Here is a 25,102-nt window from a genome sequence, read left to right on the forward strand (position 1 = left end):
ATGGCAATAAATGGCAAATACTGGTGTCATTATTTCCAAATACTGGAGAAAAATCTACAAACACAGAATATAAAGACCTGTGAATAACGTTATTTCTATCCCTCTTGTTCTTTCAAACTAGTAGGCTTGTCAGCTAGCTAGCTAATGTTAGTGTTAGCCTAGCCTCTTTTGTTTACCTCACTTAAACCCAGTTAACTAAGGTCAGCTAGCTAGACTTAACAACAGATATCCAGCTACTCTGAAAAAAGTTTGCCACAAATCCATATTGTAGATGGATATATTCACTCTAACACTGTTTCACTCTGTGTATTACAGATTTTGAATGAGGTCTAAAGCTCATTTTACTGAGCTGCTAGCCCAAATCCTGTCCTCAGCTCGGCTAACGGTTACTTTGCCGTGCACAAACAGAGCCCCTCCCCCAGGTCTGATATGATTGGCTTACAACGTATGAGGTCTGATATGATTGGCTGAACGTTACGTCAATCTCTCGGAGCACAGCAGAGGCGGCGCTGCATTAGCGCAGCAGCAGCGCCTCCCCCAGGCCGCGCCCTGCTATTACAGTATATTGTGAGTGTAAACCGTAGATGATTTGGAGTAGTAACGTACATTTACTTAGGAAGCGGGGCTAAATAACATTTTAGGGGCTAAAGCCCCTCTAAAATTGGCCTAGCAACGCCCATGACCAAGTCCCCTGCCCCGTAGTCAAGAGGTGGCCAGAAGTGGCCAGTGCCACCCTCCTGTGAAGCCCAAAGAAAAACGTAAACAAAGACAGTCAGATATCATCAGTGAACACAACAGCTTCATGTTTGAATTTCATGTTTACGGTGAATATATACCCTTAGGGCAGTTAGCAATCAGTTATGATCTGATGCTGCACTCAATAATCAGCGTATCACACAGGCAAGTGAACAGTGCCCCAAACCTTAACATCGTTCTTGTTCGTTTTGCCTAAGAAAGCAGCTGAAACTGGCTTTCTACATCAGGAAGAACCATGTGCTTTTCCACGGTGGTAAAAGGGAGACAAGTGATGTCATGAGTGTGATTTTCATTTCAAAATAAAATATTTTCTGTTACGCAGTAACACCAGTGACTGGACTCCTGGGGACAACAACTTTCATTATATATTATATAATATTTAATTGGCATTTGTTTTCTTTGTGTCATTTAAATCATGTATTTCATAGTCGTGTTTGGATTATTGCAATTATACATTAACATGTTTTTGAGGTAAAAAAAAACGTGAGGACGAGCACCTCTGGACAAATTAGGACAGGATTATTAGCCAATCGTAGCGCAGGAGAGTCGGTACTACCAGAGCCGTGGGTACTACGAGCCGAACGTGCTCTATGGCCCATGTCAATACCAGCCAATCGTAGCGCAGGAGAGGTGATACTACGAGCCAATCGTAGCCGTGGGCTCCGGACACTACCAGGCCAATCGCGTCGCAGGAGGCGGGACTTGTGCCGCAGAACGTAAAGGGAGGGACGTTTCGTGAATGCAGCAGGTAACGTTAGCGGCGTTCACGCCCGCTCTCAGAGGGAGAGAGCCGGGAAAGTCCCGGCGGGTGAGAATTTTTACGGATACGGTTAGAAAGAGACAGTTACTCTCAGTAACCCTCTCGCTGGACTTGAGGGAAGACTTTCGCACGGCTTAGCCGAAGGTGAGTCCGATTTTGGTCAAGCTTACAGCTCGAGTAACTTCAGAGTAACGCACGTTTTCACACGTAAGGACTTCAGTCGCTCGTTAGCGTTACGTAAAAGACCAAAACCCTAGCGTTAATGTTTTTATTTTTCCCGGTTATACGTTGTGGCTTAAAGTGTTGACTGATCGCTTTCTTTAAGGTCTAAACAGCATGTACTATAATACAACAAAGCCTAAAGCACATTATTGTATCTAAACATCTCGTGATCGCTTTTTAACAGGCTCAAAACACAGAAAACCCCAATCTAAACAGTTCCAAGTAGGTCTGAACAGCAAATAATGCCTCATAAACAGGTCTAAACAGCTAATAATCCGAACTAAACAGCTCTAAGTAGCACATAATCTGATCTAAACAGATGTAAGCAGCAGATAATACCACCTAAACAGTTCAAATAGGTCTAAATATATCCAACCTAAACGGGTCTAAACAGCAAGTAATGCAATCTGAACCATTCTAACCAAGTCCAAACAGCACACAACCTGATGTAAACAGAAGGAAAGAGCAAATACTCTCATTTAAACAATTCCAAAATAGGTCTAAACAGAAAACAGTCCTAATTAAACAGGTCTAAACAGCAAACAGTGCAATCTAAACTGTCCTAACCAAGACTATACAGCACGAAAACTGATCTAAACAGATTTAAGCAGCGGCTAATCCCACCTAAACAGTTCTACGTACGTCTAAGCGGCAAGCAATCCCATTTGAACTGACTCCCCAAATTTGGCAGAACTTCTAGTGTCCAGATTGTTATACAAAGTCTTTTCAGTGTTGGGGTGAAAAATGAATGTTGACCTAGTTGAGTTTAGCTTGTTTGAGTTTTGTCTGTTTTTGTTATGTCATGATGACTGCAGTTTATTTTAAATATTGGCCTGCTTTGTCTGAACTTGCCCTTATGGTGAGCACGTCAGATGATCTAGGAGCAAACTGTCCCTCTTAAAAAACACAGATACTAACGTTCTCTTGAAACTTTCTTGTGACAATGAATGTGAAAGTAAACCTGTTGCTCAGGATGACGCCTGTTTATTAGCTGGAAATGTAGTTAGAAAACTCAGTTATAGTACAAAAAGCCAGCCTTTTTGCCTGAGGATGAAGTTAATTCTCTCCTTTTTGGTGTATTTTACACTTTTACAAGGCAAAACATGTATATTACTGCTGTCGGAACAAAACCCCTGTAACTCATTTTTGTCGTTTTTCAATTCTTGACGTAATTGGAAAAGGCCTGTTGCCGTTTACACTGTGTATACATTTCATGATGAGTGGACCAAAATAAATGGCCCAAAATTACTTGGAAAAAAATTCTGGTTCCATTGACATACATTAAAAGTAAAGTATGTTTTTTGCTTCTCCTGTAAAGTTACCATTTTGGAGATAGAAGGTTTTGTTCTGACAGAAGTGATATTTTCTGATACCGTGTCTTTTAATGAGTCTCCACAAGCAGTGGAAAGTACAGAGTTTCAGCGTCTTTGCTGTTCAGGCCATACCGGTATTTTACTTGATTTCCTATTTGGTCACTTTCACTTCGGCCTCGGTGCTGCTGAGAGAAGCAGAACTTTTGGAAATCTTTCTGCTCTGCCTGTGAATTTTAGCGCATTTTGTGTTAGACTAGCCATTTTTTCCCCACTTGATACTAGAGTGGTCTAGTTCAGTAAAGCTAAAGTAGATGAAAAGTGTTATTATTTTAAATGAGATTTCTTTAGAAATCATCTTACAGATACGGAGCAAATATTTGTATTGATAGACTGATTGTAACCAGTTCATTCTGAACATGCCATACTGGGAAGAAGCCATCTGAGAAAATGATATGTGAAGCCACCTACTTTATCTAATCAGTCCTCCATTGAATTCAATCAGGTGACGAGATCCATGCAGCGAACCCAAACCTGTGTTCCTCTAACCCACACATTAATAACTTAAAAGACCCATATCCTTTTTTTTATTGCATTTTATGTTTCCTTGAGGCCTGCTTATAACATTTGTGTGGTTTTATGTACCAAAAATGGTTTTAATTCATATATTTCCCAACCTTCCTCAGCATTAAACAGGCTATTTTTGTTTCTGTGCCTTTAAGACTGATGTAAAGATCAATAATACCTGTTCTGGTTGAATGTACCGCATTGTGCATCATTCTGAAAGCGCTGAAAACCATAAAACACTCCTTAGAACTTCGACATGAATGGGCAGAGCCTACCGCTGTAGGCAGTGTATGAGTTGGTTCTGGTGACATCACAGAAAACGTAGATTCAAAACAGTCTGTTTTTACAGCTTGGTTTCCATATAAGGGTTTTATAGACTGGGTAGTGTATGAAACATTTTGTAACTGTAATGATTTGTACACAACTTCAAACTACTTTAAAAAATACTTTATTCCTTAAAAAATCAAGAGAACTTCAGTTTTCCTTGATAGCGGCTCTTTAATTGAAAACAACACATTCTAGTTGTTTTACTCAGTTCATGTTTATTTATATTTATTCTACACACTTAAAACAGATGGTTATTCAAGAGTTCTTTAGTAAAGAAAATGGTTCTATATAGAACCAATAACACTCAAAGAATCCTTTGCATGCATTAAAGGGTTCTTTGCATAGTGAAATGTTCTTCAGATTGATGGAGAATGTGCTGTAGATGGTTCTATATAGAACATTTATGAAAAGGGTTCTATATAGCACCAAAAAGCATTCTTCTATATAGAACCATCTACAGCACATTCTCCATCAATCTGAAGAACCATTTCACGATGCAAAGAGCCCTTTTATCATGCAAAGAGTTCTTTGAGTGTTATTGGCTCCATATAGAAAGATTTTCTTCACTAAAGAACCCTTGAAGAACCATCTGTTTAGGTAATGTTAAATTAAGAATCATTTGTCGCAAATAATGCAAATTATAAAATCATAGACAAAATGCATTAATGCCTTCTACAATTGACTTGCAGCATCTTAGACTGTCTGTAAGCTGAAATGCTAAAATATGTGCTTTTACTTTCAAACTGACTCAGATTTACTCTCAGACGTTCACTTCTGTAGAAATTCAGGGTATTTCTTTCATTTTTCTTTTAGTGACTCTGTCAGACTGTCAAATAGGAAATACAGGGTGATTCAAAAAGATTCATCTGATTTCAAAATGACTTATTTCACTTGTAAGTCATTACAGAACAATGCAGTAAACTGTAAATGGTTTAACTGAGCATAAAGTTTATTATGTAATTCTACAAGAGCTCAGTATGAACCTCCTCCAGCTGTACGGACAACATCAGCGCCATAATCAAACTCATCCCATACTCGGGTGTCACTGCACTCACGGCTCTTTCAGTGCGACTTTCGGATATCATCCAGTGATGTGGAACCAACGACGAACGCTCTGAGCTGTTGGAGGTTCACTGCTGACGGAAATCACGCTGCACAGTTATGACGGATTCACTCTTATTGAAGTTGAGAATGCAGAACGCTTTCTGCTCACCGTCTTCTGGTGACAGTCAGACACTCTATGACCCCCTCTTTCAATTGGTATGTGATTGGTTCCTAGGCGCCTCACTGTTGTAAAAATATTGCGCTTTTAAATCAGATGAATCTTTTTTGAATCACCCTGTATGAGAATCACAGTTTGTTCTAGCGTTTTTGTTCACTTGAACTCTTCTGCCTAATTCTTCTTAATGGTTTTAAAATAGAATAGATTTATTTACAAGGCAAACATAGTTCTGTATTTTAAAAACCAGATCTACAAATATACACTTTTATTTTTCTTAGACACACTTATATTCAATTTTTATATTGCTGCTGTCTGAACAAAACCTCGTATCTCCATTATTGTCATTTTTCTGTTTATGACATAATTTGAAAATGTCTTTACATTGTTTATAAATTTCATGATGAAAGGACCAAAAGAAACGGCCCAAAATGACTTGGAAAAAAGTCTGGTTCCATTGACATACATTAAAAGTAAAGTATGTTTTTTGCTTCTCCTGTAAAGTTACCATTTTGGAGATACAAGGTTTTCTTCCGACAACAGTGATATCTTTCTTTAGCATTTCATCTGCAAAATTACACATGAATTGGCCAATATTGACCCTTGGCTGTTATTTGAGGCAAACGTGGTAAAAGTTTAACTTAGCTTTGCTATGGTAACTGCCATTTTAATAGGATGATTCCTTTTAATACCGGATCAGAGGGCTGGTTTGACATGTTTATACTGAAAACTACTGTGTTGCCACATAGTTTTTAAAGGGACTGTATCATAACTACAATGTTATGACGTATATAATGTTAAACATGGTTAAAGATTAACAATATGCTGTTCACTCCTCAGTCCATACGGTCTATATATGAAGATTAAGCCACAGACACTGCTTCATTGTTTTGAATTTGCTTATTTTGTGACGTTAGAACACCAACAGAATACACTTACATACATTAGTGTTGAAAAGAAATCACTGTTTTCAGTGAAGTGTAACATTTTTGTTGCAGGTGTGTTTTTATATGTATAAAATGATTACGGATTTCAACTAATTTGTATGCAGCTGTAAAAAAAAATAAGATTATTATACATAAGTGATCACAGCACATTGCTCATCATTTAATTATATATTGGAATTCCCAAAACTTCAAATTAAAGATTTTTTTTTATAAATGATAAATATTCAGCAACACATGTAAACATGATGTCTGGTATCTAGATATTTCATAGATTTCAATCTACACTGTGTAAGCCATTATTGAATAAAATAATAATCAGTTATTATTAGTGTTTATCCTACTGTTCAGTCCACAGCAGGTTAGCTCTGCCCATTCACATGCTTTTTAGACAGTATTTTAACACAGGGCAGCCAATCAGAACAGAGCTCATTTACATAAATCAGTCTTAAAGGAACAGTAACCAAAACAGCCTGTTTAATTGCAAGGGGTAAAAAGAGGTTGAAAGACATGTGTGTATACTTCAGTGTTGGCCCAAAAATGTGTCAGCGTATGAAAAATGAATGTGTTTCTTGTATTTACAGGTGTGTGCGATGAGAAGGCCTTTATTAGGGAAATGAGTTCAAGCATTGGCCCCATCCCTGCCCTACCCTACGGTTTGGATACGTACGTTGGGCCTGACTCCTGTAGCACCTTGTGGCAATCCTCCATCTGCACAGACACGCATGCATGGGGATCTTTGCCTTCTCTGCCCCAACTTTCTGCTTCCTGTAGTGGTAGAATGGACCAGACCAGGCCCAGCCCGACACCAGAGGAGCCTGAGAATCTGGGCTCCGAGTTCCAGGCACAGTTGGACCTGTTCCGGAAATTGGGCTTCTCCCAGTCGCAGGTCAGGGCCGTCCTGCTGAAACTGGGGCTCAACACGGACACAAATAGGGTTTTGGGAGAGCTGATACAGGCAGGAGCTGAGAATGAGGAGAGAGAAGATGCCCACCTTGTCCCGGCACTCATTTCGCGTGGCGACGGCAGCAAGAGCCACAGCAGTGCGTCTTTACCTGTGGAGCAGGAGGAAGCTGCTGATGATGACGCCCTGAGACCTATAGTGATTGATGGCAGCAATGTAGCTATGAGGTGAGAGTGCCTCCTATCCCATAATGATAACAACAGCAATAATAATAACTACAATTTGTGCATCGTTTTTGATGCATCAGGTATTGGACATTGGAGGAATTCTGCATAATTCAGTGATGAACAAAGCAGTCGATATCTCTAGAGTGACTTAAGGAAGCTGTAGATTATAATAAAATTGATATTTAGAATGCCTTATACCTGAAAAGTGATTACATCTCAAGATAAATAACACATCAAAAATTGCTATAAGTAGATAATTACAGTCCGTTGTTCATTGTTCATGTACTTACTCAGATTTCTTCACAGTGGTAATGATAGCAAAATATAGCCACTTTGTTAATGATTGTGAACCATCACATGTTTTCTAAGTTTTTATTTGTAATATTGATGGTAAATCTGAGAAAAAAGCTTTTTGGGGACTGATTTCCCTTACAAAACCCTGTACGGCCTGCTCCGCCATGAAAGGCTATAAAAATATGCTTCGGGCTACAACTTCATCTCAAAACAAGCGTAAAACATATTCATACCTTTTTCATGTAATAACTTTCTGTTAGGGAGCTTTTAGAGCCGTTAAACTTTTCTGACGTCTGGTTCCTATCACCACCGCTGTGAACAACTCTGACTCTAGTATCTCTGAAATGTAGCGTTTCACACCAGACCACTCTGAATGACTCTGATTTATATCTTAACCATTTAATTATGCAGAGATTTTTGGAAAAAGTGTTGAAATTTTACCTTAAATAATCAGAATTACCTTTTGCTTTCAGTCGTAAACCTAATTACATAGCACTGACAGCGTATTTTAATAAGGATGCTGCAAAAGAGTTGTCTTTCTTTATATTTATATGAAAATGATTTGCATTATAAATGTATGTGAATATATGTGATTAAGTTGTTCATGTTTGTGTATCTCTAACCTATGCAACTAATTTGGATTATTGCTGGCTTTTATTTGAAAGAGCATACCATAATTGTTCAACAAGACATTGAACATCTACTGTAACATAGCACTCTAAATTTTGGGGGGAAAAAAAGCTGTTTATCATTCTGGACATGTAAAACTTTCTTTTCTTTCTTTTAGCTTTCTGCTAATTACTTGAAACCTGTGAAATTGCACAGGACTAGCCCATTAAAATTATTTTAAATTTTTGTCTGGTTTTATATTATTGAAAACCTTGTCCAAAAATTTGAATTGTGGTGTAAATCAGATGTTATCGTGTTAAGATGTAGATTGCATGAAATCGTTTTTTAATTAATGGAAAAAAAAACTAAATAACTGCCATCATTTGCGTTAATGTGCAGTATAAATGTTAGATACCATATTTTTTTTTCTATGCGTGACTGGTAATATGAAGGTAAATATGATCCAGGGGCAATAATCAAATAATAGTATTGTGTTTTTGTTTTGCTAATTTGAAGCTGACTACTATGAAAGGCTGGTTGTGCTGTTATTTAGGTACAATATCTGTTTGAGATAAGGGCAAAGTAATAGAAATACCAGACAATATATGTATATACATATGTTAACGGTGAGTCAGCCTTTTTGCCCGTAGCCCTTTTGTCCTGTTCTTGGAATTCCAATTACACATTTTGTACAGTTTAGCGGGGAATTGAGCAGTTGTTAACTGCCTGAGGGCACATAGCTTCCCAGGTGAAAAAAACGGCAGCTTATTAGAGTGTTTTCCACTTTGGGTTTTAATGACACGCTCGTATTGGTACTCATATCACAGACATCCCCTTCGTGAAAGTCATAACACACAGTTTCTGCGAAACTTCTGCTGCTTTCAAGTGGTTGTTTAGTCTCAGTGCCCATATGTTTCTATTCATGAGCTCTGTCTTGTGACCTTTGTTCCTGTTTTCGTAGGCAGGCTTTCCGTGGTTGTCTTACAGTCATGCATTTTTGACATAGTTCCTCTTAACCTCTTCAACGGCAAACTAGAAACTGTTTTTATGATCTGTTAGATATCTGGGTTCTTCTTCGGTCACACGTTCAATCACTGGTAAAGAAGCAGTGCGTGAAACTTCCTGATAGTGATTTCAGCATGTTCTGTCTTTTTCTTCTTTTTTTTTTTGACACTTTTTTTGTGATCGTACAGTGACCATAGCATAAAAAAAACACTACAGGCCCGTTACAACCCTGGCATCAAGTTCAGAATGGACATATATTTTTCAGAATACAATAAAATTTCTCTGTTTCAACATTTGATATGTTGTTTTTGTACTATTTCGTTTAAATACAGTGTTTAAATGATTGTTTGCACATAACTGCAGTATGTTTTTAATTTACGTTTTACGTAGTGTCCCGACTTTTTTTGGAAACGCGGTTGTTATTGAGGTGCCGAAGTCTGGGTGTTGGCTGTGTGATTTTTAGACTGCTTTTTAGACTGAAGTTTAAGTTCAGACGATGACCTCAGAGCCATTCCCAGAAGCCCACAGGCGCATGACCCACTTGTCCTAGCACACTCCACTATGTCTAATAAACCTCTGTATGCAAATCCACTACTATGCAAATCGAGGCCTGCGCCCTTCCCTGAAGAGACGGGCTGTCAGACACGTAAGAGACGAAGCCAGAACTGGCCTGACTGCATAGTAACCCTCTCCTCTCTGACTTGCACTGCTTTGAGAAACCATGGGCCTGTTCCTGTTCAGCAGAACCGTAGTCTGGTGGAAGACTGTGTTGGTGAAACGTTAACAGAACCCCTTCACTGGTTCTGATGCACAGTTTCATGTTTTTCCTTGTCTAACAGGGCATATTCACCTCAACATAATCAAATCTTGCCTTGATTAATATTATGTTGCAATACAGAGATGCTTTTTACCTCTGTGACTGGCTGTAAAATGTTTTGCTTCCCTTTCAGCCACGGCAACAAGGAAGTTTTCTCCTGCCTTGGAATTCAGCTGGCTGTGAAGTACTTCCTGGACCGAGGTCATGAGGACGTTACTGTGTTTGTGCCCTCGTGGAGACGGGAGCAGCCCAGGCCGGATGTACCAATCACAGGTGAGATGGAGGGAACCTGCACCACACTTGACTTCCCGTTCGACCTGGCAGGGTTACATTACTAATGTATGTCAGTAATCTTCATTTCCTCCTTGAAAGCAAAGTCAGTTAATTTATAATGCAGATAAATGAGATAATGAGAAGAGGGGAACTCCAGAGTTCAGTACGGCTTCTGTGGGTCACTAGAAGGCCGACCCCCCCACTATGTATTAAAGATCGTGTGCAGGCGTGGACAAGGTGTAGGAGAAGGGGAAGGAGGTGAGGTGCGAAATTTTGTCGCGAGAAAGAGGAGTGAAGGACTGGTATTTATAGTAGTAAGTTAGAATTGAGAAGGAGGAGTTTTAGGTGTGGTCTTTCCTCAAACTTCAGTTATGTCACTCCATTTAAAGCTGCATTATAAGATTTAGAGGATTTAGGGACTGGGAGACTTCGCTAGTGGAAATGCAATGTGCGGAAGAACATTTTATAACACGGGTTGTGTTTCGGACCCCTTCCCTGAGTGGATGAATCGGTTGTGAGCATTAAAAGAGTATTCAAAGAGAACTCAGTCAAAACTTGGTGAAGGATGTGTGTTCTGAGGATGGAAGTGGATTATCAGCTGTTGTCAACATATCTTCATCAATATATGATGTTGATTTTGCATTTGAGACCAAAACATTGAGCTGGACCATCTTCTTGAGCCATAAGTGTGACGTTAATACATAAAGACGTATGAGGCGGTCTTAAAAAATTCCCACAGAAATCTGACAAAGCGCCTCAGACTTTTAAATTATTTTTTCAGGGCTTTACAATATGCCCATATTTTAGCATGTTTTTATTCTCCTGACTTGGTAGTGCAGCATCTCTTAATCACAACAAAAAATCTTACACAGTGCAGTTGATCTAGTTAAATCATGCAAAGCAAAACTTATCAATCCCTGATAATAGAATTTAGAAATGAACTATGAAGGTTTGGTGCCATATTTAGTAGTATGACGTGAAATTTCCCATACTTTTTAAAACTATTTCAAAACATCAGTAAAACCACTGTTACCATGTTAGAAATGTTAATGATTCACACCTTCCACAATGTGTCCTACTGAATGCATTTACCTCTTTCTTTTATTTACGTCTTTTTTCAACCCAGCGCACCCAGTTCACATTCTGCTTGTTGCAGCGTAACATGATTTTGAAATCTAATGACTGTGGAAAACAGTTCTAGTCAACTTATATAATTGCAGTCATCTCAATTAATTTGGAATGCCACTCGTCGAGTTTACAGTACCGTAGTGTGTCTAAGAAACAGTGTCAGTCAGTCATGTGTGGTCAATACCTGAACCATTTAATGAGGAACTGGTGTCGATGCAGATCAAGTGTATCAGATCAGTGAATCACTTCTAATATACGATATTTCCAACTAGCAGCTCATTCTCACTTCCCTCATAGTCTTCTCTAATTCAGTGCTTTAGAGCAAGAAACACTAAACTGTGCATTGAAACTTGCAGAACTAAGGATGGTGTGTTCGTGCTTTTGTAAGTCAGCGTGGGAGCTAGTGACCCTGCTGACGCTGTAGGAGAAGGAAAGTTTGACCCATTTGTCAAATATAGCGGACATATTCCTAAGCATGATTAAATAAATAGAGTTTTTATTAAATGTCCACATACTGTTTGCCTTGTGCATGACCAGGAAATAAAATTGTTTGATAAAGTTGTTTGAAGCTGAACAATTTCAGTTAACCACATAGAGTAGCACAGATTACAAATTAATTGCAAGACAAACAACCCACTTGGTTAATGTTCTTGAGCGTAAAGGATGAGTAACATTTCACCACTGTGTACATATCTATATCAAAATTGCGTAATACATGGCTGTAGCTGCAAAAACATTATTGCAGCTGCCACTCATATCTCACATGCTGTGTTTTTTTAGTTAGTAATTGCTGGCTGTTAACCCATAAGAAAGATTAATGAATTTATTCTCTCTCAAAAAAGTGATTTCCTTCTGTTGAATCAAAAAAATTTGTTTGTGGGTTTCTAAGGAAAATACACACGTTGGCTGATGTTACAGTTGCCTATGTGGCATGATATGATGATATGCAAAAACTCGCCCAGTGCAGTGCTACTCTCAGAATGTACCATTTGGAAATTAGGTGTGACAGATTAACTGAATTGCAGTGAAATCTGTTGTCAGGAACGATCAAAACCATTGGTGCAGGTTCAGGAGTGGGTGGAGGGGACATGCCTCCTCCATGCCCCCTTTTTGAAATTATGTGAGATCATTTTTGTAGGGTAGCAGGATGGTTGCCAAAAAAATGTTTGTTGTATTCCACCCTTTTAATGTCTGTAAAATTTAATCGCTAAGATGTAAACAGTCATTCAGAGTGATTTAATATGAAAATGCTTGGTTCTAAAGAAACTTACTGACCCCAAAACTGTCCAAATAGTTCACAGTGGTGGTGATGGGAAGCAGACCTCTTAAAGAGTTCTTAAAGCTGCCTCACAGAAAATTCTAGCTACTTTGCCTAATGCCTGAGATATTACTTTCTGTTTGCTTTGAGATCTGATTTTGGCCTAAAACATATTTTTTAAAAATCCATCTGTGGTGGAGAGGTACATGCTGGGCCTTTAATGCGAAACAGTTCCTAAATTAAAAACGTTTTTTTTTTCAGATTTACCACCATTTTACCATCATCAATATTACATATAAAAGCATGTGTAGGTTCACTGGTGGTTTTGGACAATAAATAAAATGGCTGTATTTGTGTTGCGGATGTTGTGACCCCTGGTTCCTATGACCACCACTGGGTCAGTAAGTTTCTGTAGAACCGAGCATTTCACGACAAACCAATCTGAATAACTGTGTTCACATCTAAAGATTGAATTATGCTGAGAATTTTGAAAAAAATTCCCCTTTAAATCTCCAACTTCAATCTCATTGCGTTGTCATTACAAGATAAAACAGAGGGTTGTTGCGCAAGTGGAAGGACACTGCATGCACCCTGAAACGTGCCAAAAAGAGCTTCAGTCAGTGTGCAGCAGCTCTTAGGGAAGCAGTTAGCTAACAGCTAACTTTACCACCTTTTATTTGTGTCAACGTTAATTGATCATTATGCTTATACTTCAAAGCGTCTGCATGTGGATTTCCTGTTTAATATTATTGTTTGTTTTTTTTATGTTAACATATAAAGTACTAGACATCATGTGAATATGGTAACTTGGCATACTTTCCTTACCTGTTTTTATGTATTAAATCTGCAACTTTTATATGGTGCTAGTACTAAAATGTAGGCTATAACCTTTCAATATTGGTCCCCACCATACATTAGATTAAATCTGCACCCCTGATCAAAAGAGTATTTGGGATTAGCTCCGTGTTTGATAGCAGAGAGCATAGAAAATGTGCAAACTGAACAGGAATCACTTTACTTTAACGTTGACATAATCATGCTAGAAACATGCCGTGACAGATGTCCTGTGCTATCACTAGTCATGATCATGAAATTGTAGCTGATGCTGAATTGTCACATAATAATTGCGATTAACAATGTGTCATTGTTCATTGAATGCAGCTACTAAAAAATGTAAGCCTAAAGTGGTCAAAATGGCTGATTAGCCATTTTGCTTCCTAGCTCATACTAGTAGCTAATACTTGTACTATCTAAATAATACGCTACACCATCTACAGCTACAAAGAATCATGTGTAGAGTTAAGAAAAGCTACATAAGAGTGAAGAAATAATAAAAACAAACACTAGAACAAAAAAAAAAAACATTAGAATTAGCTGGCAAATACACCAGCATTACTTAGCATTGCCCTCTAATCGTGTCAGAACACCCAGTTAGAAGGTAGAACTTTTTTTTGCTTCATAAGCCCCTTGATTTCTCAGTTATTTATTTACGTTTATTTGCCTCAACCCAACACAAGCTTGTAAAACCTAACGAATGTGGAAAATTATTGTAGTCCTAAATAACTGCGCTAATATCAGATAATTGAGGTTGGACGGTTTTGTAATAATTGTGACAGGCCTAGCTGTCATGAGTTGCCATGACAGATTATGTCCAGTAATATATCAGTGTCATGTTACTATTACCGGTAATTGTCATAGCATAACTTTTCATGTTGTGTCTGCTTATTGAGCAAAAATTAACATGTGACATAGGCTGTCATAACAGACGTTATGTCAGCTGTTGTGACAATTACCAGTAATGGTGGCCTGTATTGCCAAACAGAATCAGTCATGACAACTTATAACAGCACATGACAACTTCTATGACATGTTTATAGCACGGTTATGTCAATGTTATGAAGCAGGATTCGAGCAAAGTGATGCGTTTTAGTCACCATGCTGTTAAATGAAATTCGAGGAACTAGAAAGTGCCATGTGAGTGATTCTTGAGGGCCCACAGACACATGGCTTACACTGCAACGTTGTTTTGTGAACTTCCTTGTTTGAGAGGCTTATAGAGGGTTAAAGTTCAGACTTTTGGACTGTGGTTGTAATTGTATATTAACAGACTCAGTCTCTCATTGTGTGAAGTGTGCTGTGGAGCTGTAGTGGCAGAGTACTGATTGACTACATAGGTCAGCTGTAAAAGATTTTCTTACACAACTCTTTAGTCTAGGAAATGTTATTGCATAAATTGCCAGGAAAAACCCCACTCTGTTTATTTCCCTTCCAAGCCAGCCTGAATGTTTCTCATCAATGGAGCTGTTGACATGACTTACCCAGGGGCTTTTTTAGTGCTTTAGTACTTCCTGCAACCCGAGGAGAAACAGTGCTGTCATTATACTCTTTGCTTGACTAGATAGGACTTTGTGTAATTCTTTAGTCTGTCACACAGACTTAGACTGTATTCTTGTCTGGTGTGTATTGGAGCGTCAGGATACGCATGTTAATTATCTTTATTATTATTTTTTTTTGCTACAGGGGTTACAAGACAATAGGCGTTGTGAATCTAATACATTTGGACGTCACGTTATGAAATATATGATATCTGAAATGGTTTCTATAGTTTGGTTTAACACAATCCATTATATTCCTAACAATTTTATTCTTGAATGCTGCTCATCTCCTCCCAGAACTGGAAAAAAAGGGGATTGGTTAGCCTACCTTGATACCCTGATATTATTTGCCAGCTTTAAAATTTCCATTCTACCTTAGATGATGCAGCAATTACATTCTGGCTCCTGAGGCCTGTTTTAAACACTTTACCTCTGCGTGGGGTGAGCATAGCAGCAGCGTGACTGTTACAGTAGTAGTAGTGCAGCACGAAAGTTCTGTATGCATCCTGTTTTCAGTGAATAAATAGTCAAGTCAGTCGCTTTGGATAAAAATATTATTCGTAAAAGACCATGGCACACTTGTTTACCCAGTATAACATTCTGATTTGTGATTGGACCACGGTTTCAAGCTTGGTAGACCTACCGGGAAATCTGTCACTGGATGTTATTTCGCTTGATAACGTTCAGGAACTAAAGAATGTGTTTTTTAGTTTTTACTCACTTTTCTGCTTCATTCTCTTTCATGTCCATGTCTTATTACAGTGTATTTTATGGTTCCTTGTTTATTTTCTACATATCGCACTGCTTTAGTGCTGCGACTGTGGCGCTCGGCATGTACAGCCTGTATGAAAGTGCTGACGTGTTCACATAAATGCTGAAATGAAAAGCAAGACATTCCACGTCACTCGTGCTGCGCTGAGGTAGCATGTGTGAAACAGGCCCATAGAAACTTTTAATGTCAACCTTGGATTGTTGATTAGCAAAGCTGTTTGAAATGGTAAGCGTAGTAAGCAAGCTGGAGCTGAAACAAATGACGTGAACTCACATCTCCTGCTCTGGGAACACTTTTGTTTCCCATTTGAGTGCAGTAAGAGTGGTAGACTGAAGAGTGACAATGTGCGGACACTGCACAGATACTGGTGCTGATACTTCAACGGTGCAGACTCTTGTTTAGGCGTCAACTAAATGTCTTTTACCAAAGTGAGGAGAAAAGACACGTTGCAGCAGCTGTTCCCCACAGGATTCAATCAGGCGCCAAGTTCTGAACAGGCCAAACAGACTCCACAGGCATGTTTTATAGTTACCAATAGCTGCTCGGTTGTGAACAGTCCTGGAGCTGTGTTACAGAAACTTCTTAACTCCGAAAACGTATCTGTTTAGTTACCATAACAGAAGCTATTACAGAACACCAGTTCTTAAGTTCGTAATCTTATCCTGATAAGAAAACAGTATTACAGAAACATCACTTAACTTTGACCACCCCAAAGGTGTCGTAACTTCTGTTTTAACCGTCTATTTGTCGTTTATGCAGTGATGGGCAGCACAGTTCACTATAACTGCACAGAAAAGATGGTTTTTCAAGGGTTCTTTTGCATTATTAAAGGGTTCTTTCCATTGTGAAAGTGTTCTTCAGATTGATGGAGAAGGTGCTGTGGATGGTTCTGTATAGAACCTTTTTGAAAAGGGTTCTGTATAGCACCATAAGGGGTTTCACTGTTGTTACAATCCAAAGAACCCTTTTTAGTGCTATATAGAACCCTTTTTGCTAAGAGTGTAGCATAAAGACATTACATCTATCCACACTGAAAACGGTGCTTTGACTTATGAGGATTGTTTTCTGACCGCGTTTTAAAACCCCCCAGACGCTGCAGACTCGATCTCCACCGCCCCCTCTTATTACCTTCGTGTGTTGATGTTGATGAAAACTCGTCAGGTAGAATATTGCAGTGCTGAATAATGAGGAGACGGAGCTGAACGTGTGGCTGTCTATTAGGAGGAATAACGACGCGCTCGGCTAAAGCATTTGAGAATCTGAAAGTGAAACTGGGGAGTGGCGACGCTCTCACAATATTCCTGACTTCAAGTTTATCGAGCTTTAGTTCTTTGACCTTTTTTTCATCAGTAACAGTGACTGTCTGGCTAACTAACCAGAGCCGGTTTAAGGGGAGCCTGGACTCTTCCTGTTTCCCCCATTATATCAGAAACATAGGCGTCTGCATGCAAGTCCTCAGTGAATGAGGGTGAATGGAGCCAAACAGCTAAAAACAACTATTTACTATTATAACTATTTCATTAAAAAAGCAAAGAAAAAAAAAACTTTCCTCTTTTCTACAGCAAACGGGTTTTGGGCAGCAGGATGCTAGCATTACTGCTACTGAGTGCTGATTGGTTGGCGAGCGGAGCAGCTCATTGGCTACTTGTGCGCACTGACGTCATGAACTCACATGAGGCGCCGTTTTAAACTTCTATAAATGGAGTTCAAAAGCTCTTAAAAATATAACGGCAGTATTAAAATGTTTTATGCTGTTCTGAGTTCAGGAAGTGAATGTATTCTTTTATATAAAAAATGTTTAAGCATTTATAAACTATGATTTAGCTCAAATGCTCTGTCTTAACCCATTCAGTGTCCTCTAGCGTTTGAGAAACCTTTACAGAACTACAGAGTGGTAATTCTCCTCACTACAACTTCTCTGAACTAGCTTGATTATTTTGGTTACGTGTTTACGTTTCAGCTATGTGTGTGTGTGTGTGTGTGTTTGGTTGCTAGGTAACAGATATGACGGTTGATTGTTGATAAGATGCTGTAAGATGACATAAAATAAAGATAAAATTTCTTCAGTAATACAAATTTGTGAAAAAACTTTTTTTTTCCCCGTCAGATCATAAGACAAAAAGATATGAAGTTCTAGTAATCCTGCCCTCTTTTCCACAGTTTGTTAGGGCTGATTGAGCCATATTAAAAATCCCCTCTCACTGTGACTTCATCAAAAAGGCACAATTTTTGGACAAACAAATGATTTGAATGCAAATGAACTTGATAAGCTCAGTTAATTTAACATCAAAACAACATTTCACACATTGTTGGTTTACCTTTATTATTATGAGCTGTAATACCAAGTGTTTGTGGAGTCTCTACTGTACACTCCTTAGCACATTTCAACATTTAGCACTTGTTCAGTTTATGGTTTAACACGTATTGGCTGGTGAACTGAGGAAGGGGTGGGGAAATTCGATGCCGTGGGGCGTTTTCAATTTGTATAATTGCATATGTTCATAAATCTTAACATTGTGTTAACGTTTAGGGACGCTCCTATGCTGTTTTTAGTGGCTTCGACAGCTATGAATTGCTGGACAAAAAGTATATGGACAAAACCAAATGTGTTGTTGGTTTATTTGCCACAGATCAGCATATTCTTCGGGAGCTGGAGAAGAGAAAGATTCTTGTTTTTACGCCATCTAGACGTGTGGCAGGAAAGCGCGTGGTCTGCTATGATGACCGTTTCATCGTCAAGCTAGCATATGAGTCAGATGGTATCATCGTGTCCAACGACACCTACCGCGACCTACAGGGGGAAAAGCCTGAGTGGAAACGCTTCATTGAGGAGAGGCTCCTCATGTACTCCTTCGTCAATGACAAGTAGGTCACGCACCACATGCTGGCGTATTTGCTTACCTTGAAAACCCACAGGTTAGCATGAAGGTAGTATGAGGGTTCAAAGCTGACTTCTTTACTCTGTCTTACATAATGTCCCATCATCAGCATGTGAAACTGGAGCTTTCTGTGTGCTCCTGCGTTTTCTGTATAATATGTAAACTCCATACTGCCTTTACTGTTGGAGGCACTGAGAAGGTGTACAAACATGTTCTTGTTTAAAATAGTACACACTTGAAAAAGATGGTTCTTCAAGGGTTCATGCAAAGGGTTCTTTGAGTGTTCATGGAACCTTTTTCTTTACTAAAGAGCCCTTGAAGAACCTCAATTTCTAAGTGTGTGCACGGTGTAGGCTGAAAAAAGAATACGAACCCCCTACATTCCTAAAAAGAAGGTTTTTCAAGGATCGTTTAGTCAAGAAAATGGTTCTGTATAAAACCATGAACACTCAAAGGACCCTCTGTGGGATTAAAGGGTTCTCTCCATTGTGAAAGGGTTCGCTCTGGATGCAGACCTTTTTGAAAAGGGTTCTATATAGCACCAAAAAGTGTTCTTCTACTGGTACAAGCTTCACATTGTAAAAATATAGAACCATGATCTTTACTAAAGGACCATTGAAAACCATAATTTTTTAAAGTGTCGTCTGTGACACAAAATAAAAACCTATGAATTTCAGCTTTATTAAATGTTCTTTATGTCAAAATAAATGTAAGAAGGTGAAGTAAGTGGAGAAGAGCAGGTTAAAAGGCAAAAATGGACGCTAAATTGTCCTGGCTAATCTCAAGAAGAGCTTAAATTTACATAGACGTTAACTAGTGAGCTGAACCCAGTGTGTTAGAACAGACGAGTTGAAGCACGTTATGCATTAATTCTGAAATTCCTTATAAAGTCACCTGCTAAAACAGAACGCGATCATAAAACATCTAGTAAAATTCTCTTTGAACCTGTCCATGACATGAATAGGCATTATTATTGAAGTGAGTCTTATTAAAAGTACTTGCACTCCACATTTGACGCTGGTAATTTTCCTTCTCACCCCTTGCTCTTTGTCCTCTCCAAGGTTCATGCCTCCAGACGATCCCCTTGGGAGACATGGCCCTACTCTTGATAACTTTCTCCGCAAGACTCCACGAGCTCCTAAGAGACTACCCTGCCCTTACGGTAATTCTGGGAAGTCTTCTCTAGCTTCTAAGAATAACAAGAATATGCAAATATTGTATAGCTACCTAACATGTGCCTACAAGTCCAAGTAAGAGTATAATCCTTTATGATGTCTGTGTAATGTTGGTTTATTGCCATAAGGAGTTTGGAGATGTAATCTGATATGTTTGTTTCTTGTGGATCATAAATTACACGATTTTTGTTTGCATTGCACCTAACGTCCATCAGTTACTGAGAACTACTCTTCCAAAAACATACACAAACACAGCAGGCATTTCAAAGCCATATGCTTTTATCTAGGGGGGGGGGTACTTCTTCTAGACACCTTATGATTCAATTTGATTTTGATTCAGGTTGCCAAGATGCATTTATACAGCGATTCTTGATCCATTCTGATGCATCTGCATATGCTTTTACCTTTATCTGATTTAATGAAATCCTGCATTTTCAGTAGTGAGGTCCTTTTTTCTTCCCACAGTCCAGTTGGGGCATAATGTCTCTGGGTGGGTGAGGATTTATTCTATGGGAAATGCAGAGCCTAAATAAAAGGCAGATTATTATATTTTATGCAGCGGTTCTCAAACTGGTCTTAAGGCCCCTCCAGACAGTCCACATCTTTGCTCTATTCCTATGTGTTGTGAGTTGCGTTGAAGCAAAAATCTAGGGGGACCTGTTTGAGAATCACTGTTTTTGTTGATCTGTTCAGAATTACACTAACTGTTACACTAACTGTAAATAAGGTCATATAACTGTGACTGTAAACAAGCCGTCACATGAGACGTCTCTTTCAGGCTCAGAAACGAATAATAATCTATTTTTCTTGCTTTTGGTGTCAGGTAAAAAATGCACCTATGGGATCAAGTGTAAGTTCAGCCACCCAGAACGAGCCAAGCAGTCCCAGCGTTCCCTGGCGGATGAGTTGCGAGAGAAAGCCAAGATGTCGACCTCACCACAAAGACCGACGTCAGCAGGCCACGGTGCTTCTCTGGAGGAGGTAATGGAGCAGAAACTCACCCTGGATCTGAAGGGGCCTCTCAAGAAAGCCCATACAAGTGAGAATGTGCCAGTATTAAAGAGTGGGCCACAGTCCAGTCAGAGAAAGTTCCCATCAAAACGTGAGCGGCCTGGTCACTACTCTCCAACAAGTCTGGACTCTTTCCACATTTCCTCTCAGGAGCTCCTGGATTCGGGCCTGGGCTCATACGAGTACACTGAGCTTAACGGCAGCCACTGTGACCACATGCATAGGGGAGAGTACAGGAATGCAAAGCCTCAGCCTGGCAGTAAGCACCGGCCCCTGCCGTCTGTCAGCCAACCGTGCAGCTGCTGCTCCCTACAGTCCATGAGCTCCAGTACTGGATACCAGCACCACAGCATGGACATGGCTGCCTCACAAAACCCAGGAGCCATGCCCTACTGTCAGCCTCGATATAACTCCTATGGAGGAGGCCCCTCTTACCTGCCAATGAACATGCCCCAGTACAGCCTCCCCCATGACTACCACCACAACAGGCTGCCTCCCCATCAACATAGCTACTGGTCTGAGCCATATGGCAGCTACAACCGATCTCCCCCCAGCCCTATGCAGGGTGAGATTGCTCCCTGGGGCATGGCACCTCCAAAAGCTAGTCAGCCAATGCCAGAAAGGGAGCAGTTGCGAAAGAAACTGCGTGCCATTTTTAATGCCCGTCTTGTCGACAGAGCCATGGACATGTTCCCGAACCTATTGGACTCTCAGACACTGGCTCAGGAGATACTCAATCTACAGTCATACGAAGGGATTTTGTGAGTTTCACTGACTGCCTTTTGGTTTTATTTCAGGTCCAGGACCAAGGGGCTGTGGGGGAACGGGTTTCCACACTAGAGGTGTGTGAGCTTAGCCCTAGTTGGACTGGATTGGTTTTACATGAGGAGGTGGGGTAAAGTAATTATTACTGGGGTTTCTCAGTGATTTTAGTCCCGTCTGAAAGTGCTATGTCAGTAATTTTTACCAACTGCTTTACCTTCTATAAAGCCATGAAAACAATCCCAGATTATATTAATCCATGAATCAGCATGTCAGTGAAAATGCTATATTGTGGAAAAGGCGTTTCTTAAGTATGGAGACACTCAAAGAAGTTCACTTGTGTCTTCTGACGAAGTAGTCAGCTTCATTTTTAATTCCCGTCCCACCTTAATTAGTGCATTATTACAATGCCTGAGGTGCCAGAATGTAACTGCTGCACCATTTAAGGTGCAACGGAAAAATTCAAATAAGAAGCTGACAAATAAGAGGCCAACTTCAGCCTTGTTGTCCTCAGAGGCTGAAATCAAGCCAAATACGTAATGTTACTGTCCTGTCTTATGTGCACAACTCAGAACATGTAAAAATTACAGGAGAAAAACGTATTTTTTAACTTTTCTGAAAAAGGTAAAGATTTTGTGAGGTGAAGTGGACTATCTGCTCTGAATTCAAGCTAATGGCGATGCTAATGACGCACTGTGTTCACTTAAGACCGCAAGGTAAATGGTTAGGGTAAACGGAATAATGGCTAAATTAAATGTTGTGACATCTTTTCTACTATTTTCTGGAGTAAATTGAGTAGACACTCCCATCTCTGTCATTTACACCAAGATTTCTTATTTCGTGTGAATCGCTCATAAACATTACAGACGTCCTGAGGTAAACTGGCATTACCCCAATTCCCCATGGAACACTAGTCCTGTCCAAATAGGGATAGATGTTTTCGTTCTGCACATTGGAACAGTAGTTCACTTCTTCTCAGATGTTTTGAAGATCCACTGTTCTGTCTTTTGTCTAATTATCACATTTTGTGGCACATTTGGCCAAATCTAGTACGAAATCCAAGCATTCCGTATTATAAATGTAGATCATTCACCTCGCCAGTTTTTCAGGTTTTCTGCTGCCAGCTGCCAACATTCACCATTTGACTGTTTGGTTGTTATAGGCTTAACACATTGTATTATTGGTAAATGTAATATTGTTTGCATTGACCAACGACTTGTAGTGTTTTATCTGGATTTGGTTCTCGGTTCCTGCTGCATTGTTTTGTCAGCACTTCGGCATAGAACATCATACATTACTATGGTATAATGATGCTTTATTCTTTATTTATTGATTAAGAGTATCTTTTATTTTCTTTATTTTTTGACACATTAAGGTGGCAGTAGTCATAGCATTTATTTCAGGTTTAGAATTTCACTGTAATTATTAATAACTTGTCATCCTTTTTGCCCTTAATGTTTAGGTACATTTATATAGGTAATTGATTCGTAATAATAAGTAATATCTTTTAAGTGTCTAATATGGTGATGTTATTCGAATGTGGTCTGTTGGCACCGTGTGCCTTAAACAGCAGTCTCCATGCAAAACTACCTAAGAGAGGTAGGTCAGTGTACACCCTGTGGGTTCTGGGTATTTTCCCATTGCTGAAAAACTATAAATATTCATATAATCACTTTGAGGTGTAATTAATATGACACTGGCAGAAATCCCAGTAGGCACTCTGAATTTAATAAGTAACCAAAGCACACATCTATGCAAAGCAGGGTTGTCATGAACAACAGCCAATGGAAAAAAGAAGCTGCATATATTACTTCCCTGCTTAGTATGCCTTTTAATAAAGGTCAAGAAAATAATACCAGATTGACTTGAACGTTGATGAAGCATTTGTTTGAGTGTACAGAAAGTCATTGAGGTGTTACAGCGTGCGGGGGTTGTGTTTGGGGATTATCAGATGTCAGTAACTCAAGCTAAGTGTAGCGTTACCTGCTGTTTGTAAAATGTCATGCAATAAAAACAAAAATGTTCCAGTTATTTGATTATTGTCTCTGACTGCTCTGTTTTTGACGGTTATACCACAGTTAGTTCTGACCTCGCTGTGTGATTGACAGAGAGACATTCAGTGAACGCCTGTATCTCGCCAACCGAATCTCTTTAAGTATCGCTCCGTCTCATTCGCCTGTAACCTTCACTCTCAGAAAAAAAGGTACTGAACTGTCGCTGCGTTGGTACCCCTCATGTCATTGGGGTGGTACCTTCAATGTCTTCAGCTCCTTTAGTTAGTGAACACAATTGTACCATATTCCAGTTGTACTGTTAAAAACGAAGGTACTGTACAGGTACGTTTTTTTATTCACTAAGGTACAAACAATGTAAATGTTCTCTTAAAGGTACAACAGTGGTTTTAAGGTCCAATTTTGCACCTTAAATGTTTTTTTTTCCCAGGTGAAAAGTACATATTTGTACTGTTTTCATATCCTAATGTTTTAAAACAGAACAATAACATAAAAAGCCTGGAGACGAGACGGGGTGTGTGGAGTCAATACAACTTAGGAAATATCGTTATGATACAATTATGTTCTGTTGACCGTTTACTACCTTTTTTCTGAGAGTGTGCAGGTTGGACTCCATACACCTTGTCTTGACTATTTTGCCTTACAACACCCTGTCTGTACGCCTCCACCGTAAACTGATTTAAAAGATATATTTTAGGCCAACAATGTAAAATAAGGACACAACGTGTCACTAATGTAAAGCACCAGCATGCGGTAACCCATTAGTATTTTAAAAAATAAATATATTTATAAATTTTTTCAATAATAAAAGTAGGATTTTAACATTCTGTACTTTACTGTCGGAGACAATACCATTTTGTCCTTTCTTTGTGGCTGTGGCTTTCGTTTGAGTAGATGAGCTGAAAAAGTCATACAGACAGCGTCATGTTCAGAGAAAAAATTTGGCACCAGCAACACTGCTGTATCTGATCCACGTGAACCACCGCAACACACACTAATGTGCCACTACTACGACATTACTGAGAATGACCCACCACCCAAATAATATGCTCTGTGGTGGTTCTTTTGGGGTCCTAAGCATTAAAAAACAGGATGAAAGAGAGATAAGTATGCAGAGAAACAGATGGACTACAGTCTGTAATTGTGGAACTACAAAGTGCACCTATATAGTAAGTGGAGCTGATAAAATGGACAATGGGCCTCATTCACCAGTATATTCCTAAGTTTTTTTTCAAGTTTGTTCTTGAGAAAGGCAAGGCAAGTTTATTCATATAGCACCATCATACATAAATTTGCTTTACAAATGAGAAAATACAAAGTCATTTAAAAAGTAAAAGAGAATAGAAAAATGTAAATTGAAGGAGAATAGAAAATAAAAACATGATTTAAACAATTAAAACAATAACGCGAAAACACATGGCGGTACCGGAAATAAGCGAGCAGCGTTGTCGCAAGACGCAGCAAAACATTCTTGGGGCGACACTGAAACTGACTAC

At 39.2% G+C, this 25,102-nt stretch overlaps 1 protein-coding gene across 1 annotated transcript; it reads left to right on the plus strand.

Annotated features, from left to right (window-relative positions):
* The first annotated feature begins 1,477 nt into the window (after positions 1 to 1,477).
* si:dkey-206d17.12 (uncharacterized protein LOC563108 homolog) lies at positions 1,478 to 23,630 on the plus strand. The gene is made up of 6 exons (XM_036576852.1): positions 1,478 to 1,660; positions 6,690 to 7,236; positions 10,095 to 10,234; positions 18,398 to 18,632; positions 19,708 to 19,808; positions 20,645 to 23,630. Exons 2-6 carry the CDS (start codon positions 6,722 to 6,724, stop codon positions 21,595 to 21,597), a joined length of 1,944 nt encoding a protein of 647 aa, XP_036432745.1. The 5' UTR covers positions 1,478 to 1,660; positions 6,690 to 6,721; the 3' UTR covers positions 21,598 to 23,630.
* Positions 23,631 to 25,102: the final 1,472 nt, after the last annotated feature.

This window comes from Colossoma macropomum, unplaced genomic scaffold (assembly GCF_904425465.1).
Source record: "Colossoma macropomum unplaced genomic scaffold, Colossoma_macropomum, whole genome shotgun sequence".
NCBI lineage: Eukaryota > Metazoa > Chordata > Actinopteri > Characiformes > Serrasalmidae > Colossoma > Colossoma macropomum.